The sequence below is a fragment of the Coenobita brevimanus genome, chromosome 101, assembly GCF_032717465.1.
Source record: "Coenobita brevimanus isolate Jiangsu-jjx chromosome 101, ASM3271746v2, whole genome shotgun sequence".
Lineage (NCBI taxonomy): Eukaryota > Metazoa > Arthropoda > Malacostraca > Decapoda > Coenobitidae > Coenobita > Coenobita brevimanus.
Genome location: NC_137054.1, coordinates 11,710,395 through 11,723,436, shown reverse-complemented (window position 1 = coordinate 11,723,436; position 13,042 = coordinate 11,710,395). Strand labels below are relative to the sequence as shown.

At 39.7% G+C, this 13,042-nt stretch overlaps 1 protein-coding gene across 1 annotated transcript in view; it reads right to left on the bottom strand.

Annotated features, from left to right (window-relative positions):
• The window catches only part of Rab3-GAP (Rab3 GTPase activating protein), an 88,829-nt gene that overhangs the window by 8,488 nt on the left and 67,299 nt on the right, over positions 1-13,042 (bottom strand). The window contains exons 15-19 of the mRNA XM_080284552.1: positions 8,537-8,690; positions 6,978-7,169; positions 6,254-6,775; positions 5,618-5,842; positions 4,062-4,235 (exon numbers count right to left, since the gene is read on the bottom strand). Of these exons, the coding sequence (XP_080140678.1) occupies positions 4,062-4,235; positions 5,618-5,842; positions 6,254-6,775; positions 6,978-7,169; positions 8,537-8,690 (1,267 nt within the window). The remainder of the gene's footprint in view (positions 1-4,061; positions 4,236-5,617; positions 5,843-6,253; positions 6,776-6,977; positions 7,170-8,536; positions 8,691-13,042) is intronic.

Sequence of the window (13,042 nt, the reverse complement as noted above, 5' to 3'; positions counted from 1 at the left end):
GTTCATCACTCACTAGGACTGATGATATCTCTCTTACTTTCTCAGTATTAATCCATCCATCTATTATCCACTTCTACGTTGCCCCATGAGGAGCGTAGGAGCCCGGGGCTAGGCAAGTTGGTCCTGACATTTAAGATGAGAGTGATCAGCCTCACTCATCCGTGAGTGGCATTACGTAAGTAATACACCACAACCACCCTTTGGATATAAACTTCTACACCTCAATCCAACTGGAGTGCTGTAATTATCCACTAAACCACCAGGCACCACAATTTGGTTATGTGATTACCACCTAGCACAGTAGTTTCCTGGTATACAGGAAACCATTTGGTGTTCACTCAGTGTACAGTCACCCATAGGCAGTTCTTTCATATGCCTTCCCTACCACACTCAGTACACTTATGTCACAATAATTCTTGCACTCACTTCGCTCACCTTTATTTTTGTCCATCCATCCATCCATCATCCAGTCCTACGTTGCCCCATGATGAGCGTAGAAGCCCGGGGCTAGGCAGTTGGTCCTGACATTTAAGATGAAAGTGACCAGCCTCACTCATCCCTGAGTGGCATTACATGAGCAATAAACCCCTATCACCCCTTGGATGTAAACCTTCACCGGTTCAATCCAACTGGAGCACAATAATTACCCACTAAACCACCAGGTGCCAAAATTTGGTTTTATGGTTACCACCCAGCATAGTAAATGGTTTCCTGGTATACATGAAACCATTTGGCTTGTCACTCAGTGTAGAGTCACCCACAGGCAGAAGGGAGAGGAAAGAATGAAGGAATGAAAGACAGAAGAGGGAGTGTAAAGTCACCCGTAGGCAGAAGGAAGAGAAAAGAATGAAGGAAAAAAAGACAAAAGAAGATGGAAGGACACAAGGATGGAGGAGAGGACAGGACAGACACCCAAAAGCAGCACTACATTGAGTGAGTGGATGGTACAGGGGTAAAATCACAGCCTTTTTCCACTCTGCAGACATAGTTCCACTCATCCATGCCTTCTTACATATCTCTAACAAGCACTTCATTCCACTCTTTCCACCACACTTAAGCATCTCTGCATACACCTCATCAAACCTAGCTGCTTTCCCATTTTTCAGACGCTTCACAGTGCTCTTCACCTGTGCGAGTGTCACAGCTCCTGGTACTGCATTCCTTCTCTGCACATCCCCAAAACCAATCATGTTGACAGGCACTCTGCTCTCTCTATTCCCGTTCATCAGGCTTTCATAATATTCTTTCCATCTGGTCCTTACTTCATCCTCATGGGTTAATTATCTATCACCTACATCCTTTACACCATTACATTTCTTTCCGCATTCACTTCTGCATTTCCACACCTCTTTCCAGAATAACTTCCTATTTTCAGAGTAGTTCGCATTCATTTTTCTTCCTAGATTATCATTTACCTCCATCTTTTTCCTCTTCACTAGTCTCTTTACATGTTTCATGCTCTCAATATATTCAGTTCTTATTTTAAATGAACTTCTGTCCTGCAACCACTTTACCCGCTTCTTTCTCTTTTCCTCCACTGCTCTCTTAACCTCCTCATCCCATCATGCCGTACGTTTCTTTGTTACGCTTGCCACACCACACACTGCTTTAGCATTCCCAACTAAGCAATCCCTGTATGCATTCCACAGGCTGTCCAGATCCATTTTATTCCAATTCACTGATTCTAATTCCTCCTCTACTTTGGATCTGTAATCATCTGCCATTTCTTTGATCCTCAGCTTTTCAACTTTCAATCTTTCTCTCTGACTGCTCCTCTCTCTCCTGATCCTCACCCCTCTTAGTTTGATCTTGCATACCACAATCACATGCTCTTACAGACCTCCACATCGTCCTCTCATGGCCCTCATATCAGCAACCATTCCCATCATCGACCTCTCTATGAGCACGTAATCAATCAGGCTTCTTTCAACACGGTCCCTGTTCCCTCTATACCATGTATATTTATGTGCATCTTTGTGTTTGGAATATGAGTTACAAATGCACAACCTCCTCTCCTGACACATATCCTTTAGTCGATTCCCATTATCATTTTCTCCTGGAACTCCATAACAACCCATTATGTCATCCTCAGGACCAGTGCCTGCTCTTCCATTCACATCCCTCATTACGATCACTTTATAGCTCCTGGACATTTCTCCCACTACTTCACCCATCTCATCCCAAAACCTGTCTTTCTCTCTCTCTCACTCCTGTCCTCACACAGTGCATATGCTACAATCACTGCCACTTTCACCTTCTCAAACTTGAACTTGACATACATACACCTCAAGCTGACATATTTGTAGTCTCTCATTCCATTCTGCCACACCTCATTCATCAACAATGCAACTTCTTCCTTGCATCTTTCTCGCCCATTCATTAACGATCTTACACATTTCATACCCTCCCACTCCTCCACTTCACACCCTTTCATCTTCATTTCACACAATGCCATCACGGCATATCTCGCAATCTTGAACACATTTACCACTTCCACCCTGTTGCTCTCCTCATTCACACCTCTCACATTCCACATGGCCATGAGAATCTGCCCATTTGGCTGGGGCCTTGGGCAGGTATTGGGCCCTCTAAGGCTCTCTGAAATGACTACCAAGATTAGGTGATATTGGATTGAGAAATCTGGGGGACACTTAACCCCGCCAGAAACCCTGGTTATATGGTTACCACCCAGTGTAGTAAATGGTTTCCTGGGTACAGGAAACCATTTGGCTTGTCACTCAATGCAGAGATCATATGGCATCTCTGCATTGGTTGAGTGGATGATGGGCGCCCCTATCCATTATTCAAAATATCAAAACAAGACAAAACTACAATAAAACCTCAATATAACAGACTGCAATATACTGCAATTCACTTTTATCAGAAGGAAGGAGCTGACCAGACTAAATTCTTATATATCGGAAAAAGTCCAATAAAGCCAGAAGCAGTCCGGACTGCCTGACCACTTCAGCAATGTTCACCACAATAAGGTACACCCGGAGAAAGTTCCGCCTTATACACCTGCCTACCAGTTCGGACCTTTATGCATGAGACAACGACTAGTGAAGCAGTAGCTAGACACTCAAATGTCTGGTACCACTGTATGGGAGGGGAGAGGTTAAGGGAGGAGGAAGGCATGGGGGAGCTGATAGTTCCTATCCCTCCCTCGTCCATCCCCATCCTTCTCACACAGTTATCAGATATATTAATGTTGGCTACTGCTTCACTTAACACTTGTCTCACATTTACTATTTCGAAGTGGTGAGCGAGTGTATAACGTGGAACTTTCCCCGGCTGTACATAAAAGACATGTTTATCAGTGTACAGCACAGTACTATTGTAATATTATATCCATCCATCCATCACCCAATCCTATGTTGCCCCAAGAGAAGCGTATGAGCCCGGGGCCAGGTAAGTTGGTCCCGACATTTAAGATGAGAGTGACCAGCCTCACTCACCCCTGAGTGGCATTACATGAGCAATAAACCCCATACACTCTTTGGATATAAACCTACTCTGGCTCAATCCGACTGAAGACCCTTAATTACCCACTAAAGCACCAGGTGCCATAATTTGGTTATATGGTTACTAACCAGCATAGTATTGGTTTGTCACTCAGTGTAGAGTCACCCATAGGCAGAAAGATGAGGAAAGTACGAAAGAAAGAGAAACAGAAGAGGAAGTGTAAAGTCATCCATAGGCAGAAGGAAGAGGACAGAATGCAGAAAGTAAAGACAGAAGAGGATGGAAGGAAGAGAGGAAAGGACAGTCACCCGAGGGCAGCACTACATTGAGTGAGTGGATGATTATACCATTTGATTATTGTAGTGAATGTATAATACAGTGCAGTGCTGCAGCGATAGTGAAAAACCGTTGGTGCAATCCAGGCTAATGTCTGATATATCGAAAAAAGTCTGGGTTAGCAGGAGGAAGTCCAGATGTTGCTTTTATCAGACTTTCGCTCTTTTTGGAATGGTCTGGACCCCAATTAGTTAGTTATAGCGAGGTTTTACTTTAATTCTAAGTCTTAAAAACTCATATCTGAGGCTCCATTAAGTTACCGTGTCTGATGTGAGAGTTGGTAATGGCTGAGAGGTGTTCAACAGCACTTTCAAGAAGAGAAACTTCATCTGGTGATTTGTGCCATCCAGCAGCCAGCTCCCATGTCATGTTAGTTAGCACTGAATCACCAGCCACTGAGTGAGGAAAATGCTCACCCACCTTCCCTAACAGCTCTGGGACAGAAGAAAAGAAATCATCATCATCATCATCATCATCATCCCAACCTCTTTTTCTCACCTAAGGAAATAGATTTTTTAATTAAAAAGAAAGAAAATTGTGAAGAATCAACAGCTGCAAGTTTTCATACTATTCCTGATTAACATATGTTGTACATATACTGTACTGCATTCACACTTTCAGACTAGGTTATGAGCATCTACTAATCTTTCTTCATATTTTATGACTTTTTAATAGACAGTACTATCATTACCTGCAATGTCAGCTTCATCATGATCAATTTTATCCAAATTCAGTTTCCTACATTTTGGAGTGTGAAAACCAAAAGCATGTGAAAGAGGTGGAGATGGAGAAAGGGAGAGGGGGAGGGGGAGACTGAGGATAAAGTGGAGAGGTATACAAACAAGTGGTACGAGCTGGGTGAAGGACAGTTTGATGGCAGAAGACAGGATGGCATGGAGGAAGTTTACTTGTGGCCACTTCCTCCGCAATTAAGATGTCTGGCTATTCGGCAGATGGGTATTTTGCATTGAAAAACTGAAGTCACTGCAATCCAAAGTTATTAAATGATTATGGCTATAAAAATGTATACTCTTCAAACACATACAGTATCACAAATCTATTGAAAGAAAAAATTAGTGCCTTACAAAATACAGTACACTCAACCCTCGGCTATCACTCCCAATTGGTCTTGTTATGGCTGCGCAATAGCCGAAACCGTGATAGCCGAATTGAAGAACATATGGTAATAATTCTAACTGGTGCCATGACCTCAATATTTACCCCTAAGATACCCTTTTTGTACCACATATTAACATATAATAGTCTAAAAATGTGCATACCCCTCACAGTTGATTCATTGATGTTATATTTCTTCCCCACACTTTGCTTAGTCTTACCACTGTCTATATGTTTCACTATTTCCAGTTTATCCGCATAGCATAGGTTCTTCCTCTTCTTTATTTCCCTGCCAGGTGCCACAGCATTATGTTGGGCGATGGTAGAGAGACGGGGAGGGGGTACATTGGCCACGGTCATATCACAAAAAAGGTTATTGCTCACCGTTTGAGACCGCGCACCTGAATGGTTTGGCGGCCGGGAGACTCAGTCGGGTGGCCAATTAGCGCTCAGCTGGCGCTGACGTCACATGACCAATCATGGAGTGAATCTTTTACTGGCTGGGCAGAGCACCAGAGCCCGGCCTTTTTGAAATTTTCGAACATTTCTGGTGCGCGAGAGCAGGCTTTTAATGCGTGATAAAGGTATTTGGGTAGTTCTTTATATAGGCGTGATAGCCAGATACGCTATAGCGGAACCCGTGATAGCCGAGGGTTGAGTGCATTCTTTTTCAACAGTGGAAACAACTTGGGTAACCTACCACTTATTTCTCTACACTCAGGATCTTCCATTTCCTCATCCTCTTTTCCCATATCTAGGGATAAATCGCTGTCATCTATCACTGCTGTGTCTGCATCAACAGTTTCTGTAAGTTCTTTTTCATTCCTCTTTCTAACCTCATCCTGTTTGCTGAGTATCTTTACAGTGGTAGATAGTGGCAGACCAGAACCAATGAACCAGTTGGCCATCAGCTCTGCAACATAACCTGCAAAAGAATTTGAAGCAGCATTCTCTTTCTGGATACAAAACTGTTCACTGTCTTCAAATAAACATGTATGTGAAAAGAGAATCAGTATTAAAATAAGGTAAAAATAAAAAAGTAATGGGCTGTGGCCAGGTGCTGGTACTCAAATACCCATTTTACATATGGAAATGCTGTTCTGTTTACTCTTTTTTTAAATGTTTTTATATACACGGACAAAGGAACCAAAGGCTAAAAGCCTGCATAGTGCTCCCTCCAAGAAAAAATAAAAACAAAATATTAAAGAACAAATTTACAGCAAGATTACTATAGTATTTTTCCTCCTGCATACCCACTGACAGAACATAAATAAATGCTGTCAATGTGGATCTGACTCACAGCTGAACACAACATTTTCAAGCTAGTCACACAAACCTCTTCCTTTGTCCAGCAGAACTTTGACGGAGACTTCGAGCTGTGACGGTGGCAAAGGAGAACTGCTGAGTTTTTGCTTACTGGAGTTGGATGGTGTGAAAGAAAGCAGTTGACTAAGGGGAATCACACATCCTACCTGCCACAACAGCAAATTCCACTCTACCATCTCCATTGACAGGCCTTCCCAGTCATTCAGGGAGGAAAACTCTTGTGCTCTATCAGGCTTAGCAGATTCTGTGTGTTCTATACTCTCACATATTTTCATCACACCATTATCTTTATTTTCTTCTCTCCTTTCTCCACATTCTACATCACTTGCTTTATCGTTACTCTCTGCCTCTCTTATGTGCTGTATTTTTTTGGCTGTAGCAAGTTGAGTATGAGTCTCCAAAGAGGCATGGACACCACGACAGAGGAGGGCAGCAAGGTAGGCTTGGTGGGGATGGGCTGAGGCTGCTAGTTTGTCACGCACTCGGCTCCACCAAGGACTCTGCTCACTGATGCCACACACAATTCTTTCTTCTGGTGATGGGAAAATAAAATAGAACACGATATCACCATACCTGATTAGCCTGTACTGTACAAAAGTCAATGCCACAGTCCAGTTTTTTCTGGATATTAAGAATTAATAAAATATCAACAACAAGTTCCAATCATCTTTCAAAATGCAACACAGTACTGTATTCATAAGCATATTCATGACTAAGCACAAGTTGGTCCCAACCTGATATCACAGCCAAAGTGTTTACAATTGTCCCAAAATGTAGTGCAGCAACAGTGGTAGCATCGGGGAGTTGAAGCCAGTGAGATAGAGCCACATGCAGCAATGCCTCAGGGTCACAACCACTTGTCTCCAATATGTTTCTGAACTTCTGCATGCTTTCACTGCGCCAGGCCCACCCATACAGGAATTCGCCTGCCAAGAGATTTTCCAGCTGCTTTACCCCTTCAGTATGAGGCCTTTCCTAAATTAAATAGAACTGTCTGGAAGCAGCAAGAATACCATAGGGAAAAAAAAGTCAGTGCACATTTAAATCACCTTTTACATTACTCTTGGAGTATCTGCATATTATTCTTCAATGCTCAGACCATCAAGATCATACAGGAAAACAAAACTTTTTTATATGTCACTTTTGAACTCACAATAATACTTCTAAACTTCAAGCTGTGGTCTTGGACAGTGCACAGGAGGGCTTCTTTTCAATTTCACAGTTCAGAAATCTTCTTAAGTACATAATTCTTTTTAAATTTGTGTAGTTTACAGCCCAAAAAATTTCATTTAATGGAAAATTATAGGTTTGCAGATAAATATTCACAGTTTTTCATACACTGTCAAGTGATGTTTAACTACTCTAAGCCTAATAATCTACAGTAAAGTGGTAATAATTGTACTGTATCACTTGCATTATGCAGAACATCTATTGTGTTTAGTATATATTTGTTGTGGCCCATGTTTTAAACTCAGTAGACTGTTCGTACTTGGCCACTCAACCTGACATTCCTCGAGACCTTTTATCGAGGTTAGGCCGGAGGTCCATCAGTGCTGTGTGGCTACAGTGTATCTTATGCTGGTGCCAATTTAAAGAAGGGTACCTGATATAGTACCTCACAAGCTGTAATTTACACTGTATGTATCTGATTACCCCTGAAGAAAAAATTATTAAGTTACAACTTATGGAAACTTCCTGTGTAAAAGTCATACCTATCTCCATTCAGTATAAATAATAAAATATATTGAAGCTGTGCTTATCTATCCATCCATCCATCTTCCAATTCATACTGACTCATTAAGAACACAGGGGCTCAGGGCTATACTACTCAGTCCAGAAATTCAAGAAGAGGGTAAACAATCACTTTTTTCTTGAACACCTTTAAATGAACAATTAAGCCCTACCACCCAGTTGGAGACCCTAAATGGAATATCTGGTTGGAGCTCCTTAAACTACTAGCCCACCGGGCATCCATTTGTTGGTTATATGATTACCATCTAACTGTCAATACTGCAGTATCTTCGGTTACACAAAACCGTTTGGCTTGTCGCTTAAGTGTCCAGTAAATAGAAGGTATCATTACACTGAATGAGGGGATAGCAGGCATTCACAACCTACCACAACTGTGTTTACTGCAATACATTATCACAGCTACTACACCTCTAAGAAGGTAATAAAGGATTGTGCCACTTTTTTTTTTTTTTTTTTTTTTAAATCAATTTGAGTATGTAGATATACTTCAACCATCTGAGTAATCTAAGTGCTGTGAACAAAACATAAATAAGCACAGTACCAAGTCTTAGCTTCTTTTCTTCACTAAGGTCATCCTTGAGATGGAGAGGAAGGGCAGATCCAGAGGTGTCCTTGACAAGAGGACTGTCTGTGGTGTCCCAACAACGCAGGAATGACCCTACGCTCAAACCAGCACATTTCTCTGAGAACTTCACCTATATAACACACATGAATTAAAATAAGAGTATTAATTCAAAATATGGAATAATAAAAATGGTAACATTTATTTGTCAAAACTCTCCATAATTTCATTACTTCAATATGTTATACAGTAAGTACAAGGTACAGTCAACAAGAGTTCCACCTGGACCACCTAGTCGTGGGATATGGCTAATGTGGCAACAGCGTGTGTGTGTGTGTGTGTGTGTTCGTGTGTACATGCCCGAGAATTTATCGAATCATCAAGCTTCATCTTCTTTGCCATATTATATTATTATCTGGTCACTATATTATGCTGTGATATTGGCTAATAAATACTGTGTGATTGGGATAATGAGCTGTGCGCTATGCTATTTAAAAAATCTGATTTATATAAAATAATTCTTTTACCTTGTAGCGTGAACCACGATACAGGTTGAGTTGTGGTTCAGAAACAGTGAGCAAGTTCACCCATAAATGGTGCGATTATTGCAGTGTAAATATTGTTTGGTAACTCATGATTTCAGTTATATCAGCATATGCTCCACATGTTGGCTTGGATGATGATGGAAAAGATAGATACTGGGATGACTTGGTATGTTCTTACCTTACCTAATTGTATCTTTACAGGAATGAGTCAAGCTCGTACTGTCCCGTGTCTTAAACCATATTTATCGTACATATCCTTAAATTTGTTAATTGTTTTGGCACACACTATTTCATTCGGCAGTGCATTCCATTGATCAATTGCTCTGTTTGGGAAACTGAATTTCCTTACGTCTTTATCACCTCTCTTCTTATGCAGTTTTTTGCAGTGTCCTCTTGCTGATGCTTCTCCATATGTTAAGTAATCATTTATGTCTATTTTCTCCTTTCCTGATATGCACTTATATAGCATTATCATGTCACCTCTTTTCCTTCTCTCCTGTAGTGTTGGTAGATTCAGTTTATTTAGTCTTTCTTCGTAGCTTAGGTCCCTTAAGCTTGGTATCCATCTTGTAGCGGCCCTTTGAACTTTTTCAATCTTGTCTATGTGCTTTTTGAGATGAGGACTCCAGACTATTGATGCATATTCCAGGGTTGGTCTAATGAATGATGTTATTATCCTTCTTAGCATGTCTTCATTTATGTATGTGAATGCTATTCTCATATTTGCAAGCAGTGTATACATGTTCCGTACCTTCTCGCTGATGTGGTCAGCCGGAGATAGTCTGTTATTGATAATAACACCTAGGTCTTTCTCTCTTTCTGATGTGTATAGGGTTTTATTTCCTAACTTATAATCCCAATCAGGTCTTTTTCCACTTTTACCAATCTTGATTACATGACACTTGTCCACATTGAATTCCATTTGCTATGTACTACTCCATTCATGAAGTTTATTTAATTCTTCTTGTAGCTCCCTACAAAAGTCTGTGCTAGTAATTCTTCTTTATATTTTTGCATCATCTGCAAACATATTCAGATAGCTCTCATTTCCAGTGTTACTGTTTATATCATTTATGTACACTAAAAACATGATTGGTGCCAGCACCGAACCCTGTGGTACTCCACTAGTCACTTCTTTCCATGATGAGTAGTTTCCTCTTAGTACTGTCCTCATTTCTCTTTTTATGAGAAAGTCTTGCATCCAACAAAACAGTTTGCCTCGAATTCCTCCTTGATGGTACAGCTTCCATAAAAGTCTTTGGTGTGGTACTGTGTCAAAGCTTTCTTGAAATCTAAATAGATACTGTCCACCCATCCTTCCCTTTCCTGTATTGTGTTTGTTACTCTGTCATAGTAGCTCAACAAATTAGTAACACATGATTTTCCTTTTCTGAAACCAAACTGTCTTTCTGTTATCATACTGTGTTCTTCTAGATGATTTACCCAAGCTTTTCTTATAAGTTTTTCTAATACCTTGCTTACAACACTGGTCAGTGATACTGGTCGGTAGTTGAGAGGATTTTGTCTATTTCCTTTCTTGAATAAGGGGACTATATTTGCTTTTTTCAAAATATCAGGTAGTTTCCCTTGACTCAAGGATTTCTTGAAAATTAAAAATAGTGGTTTACTTAACTCCTTTGCACATTCTTGTAACACCCAACATGAAATTTCATCAGGACCACTTGCTTTTCCTCTGTCTAATCTACTTAACTCTTCCTGTATTACTTTTTCTGCTATTTGTATATCTGGTAGTATGTGTGGACATGCGTGTTCCACATAGTCCCTCTCAAAATTTTTTTCTTCTGTAAAAACTAATTGGAAATTCTTATTTAGTGCTTCACAAATATCTTTCTCTTGTGTATAAGTGATTCCCTCATCCGTAATGGATTGTATTATATCTTTTACTTTGGTTTGCTTCTGATATAGCTGTAAAACAGCTTTGGTTGATCACTACTTTTATTTATTATATCCTCCTCAAACTGTTTTTGGGCTTCCCTCCTTATTCTTGTATAGTCGTTTCTTGCCTGTTTGTTAATTATTATACGCCCTTTCACTATTGTGTCTTCTGTATCTATTCCACAACAAATCTCTTCTTTCTTTTGATTTTTTTCATTCTGTATTGAACCATTTCTGTATTTTCTTATCTGCTTCTTTGTGCTGTGGGATGTACTTCTGGACTCCTATTTCATAAAATTCACAAAATTTTTTATATACAGCATTTAAATCTTGTCCTCTAAGCTCATTTTCCCAATCAACTTCTAAGAAATACTTCTTTAGGTCTTGATAATTTCCCTTTTTATAGTTTAGGCTCTTTTTGTAACTGTCATTGCTGTTTACTATGTCATATGCTATCCTGAAGTTATAATTTAGTACTGCATGATCGCTTTTGCCGAGTGGAGGGTGATATATTAAACTGTCAATGTCATTTTCTTGCCTAGTAAATATTAGATCTAGCACTGAAGGTACATCAAGTCCTCTTTTTCTAGTGGTTTCCCTCACATGTTGCGTTAAGAAAAACTCTTGTACGAGATCCAGGAGCTTTTGGTCCCAACAGCTTTCTTGGCTATTTATATCTAGAGTATTCCAATTTATATTTGTATTGAAGTCCCCAGTTAGTATAATTCTTTTCGATTTCTCTTCCATTTTATGTAGCAAGGATCTTATACTCTGAATTGTACTCTCTGCCAGGTCCTCATATTCGTCTCTTTCCCATGTGTTTGATCTGGGTGGCATGTACAAATTGGCTACAATTACTTTACCTTCAGATGTGTCGATCTCTACTGCAATCAGTTCTACTTGTGATGGTATATCTAGGTTTATTTCCTTGACTTTTAGATTTTCTTAGTTAATATTATAATTCCTCCTCCTTTTTTTAAATTTCTGTCTCTTCTCCATATATTGTATTCCTCTAAGTTTAGTATGTCATTGGATATCCTTGGTGTTAATTTTGTCTCAGTTAGGCATATTATTTGTGGTTCATTTTCTCTGACATAATCATTCATCTCTAGTAATTTAGATACCATTCCATCCACATTTGAGTACATCAACTTTATCATCTTGTTTATATACTTGCCATGACATGGTTCTACTAACTTCCTCCTTATCTTCCATCCTGTTTGTGTACCACTTTCGTACCTGCAATCCTATTACTTTGTAAAATTTCTTCTTCTCCTCTTCTGATCTTCCCTCATTTTTTGTTTTTGCTTCCTCCCTTTTCTCTTTCAGTAATTCCAGTTCCTCTTGTGTTAGGCATCTTTTTATCCATACATTTTTGAACTCCTCTTTTTCCATAAGATTCTTTGCATTTTTTGGTATCTCTTCCACAGTGTTTACACTCTGGAAAGTCACCTTTAGAGGTCTTGTCTTGCTTTTCTCGTATTTCCCTAACCTTTTGTGTTCCTCTATGTCTTTACTACAGATTTCCTCTGATACTTCTTTCAGTAAGCTCATTACATTTGCCATCTCCTTTTTGTCTCTAGTGATCTTGTTTTTAATTTCTTCCTCTTCTATACCAGTGATTACTATTGATTTATTTATTTCTACTGAATCTCTGACTAACTTTGGATTGTTTTGGATTATTCTTTTCACTTCCTTTTTAATGCTTTTTTCCTCCACCCTTGTTTCTAAGTCTTTCTTTACTTTCACCATTTCAGCATACGTGGTTTCTACCTCATTTTTGTAGCTTTGCCCAGCTTCATTCACCTGAGTTATCTTCTCCTCAATATCACTGCTCTGGTCCATAAGACTGCTTGCTTGTCTAATTGTCTCTGTGTCATTTTTTAACTCTTCCATAACACTCTCGTGATTGACTACTGTACTTCTCATTTCACTCACTTTCTTCCTAAGCGTACTCAATTCCACTGTTAGTTCACTGATGGTTGTGTCTTTCTTATTGGCCTCCCTTCCTAGTTTTTCTATCTCTTCCTTTTGCAAGTGCATT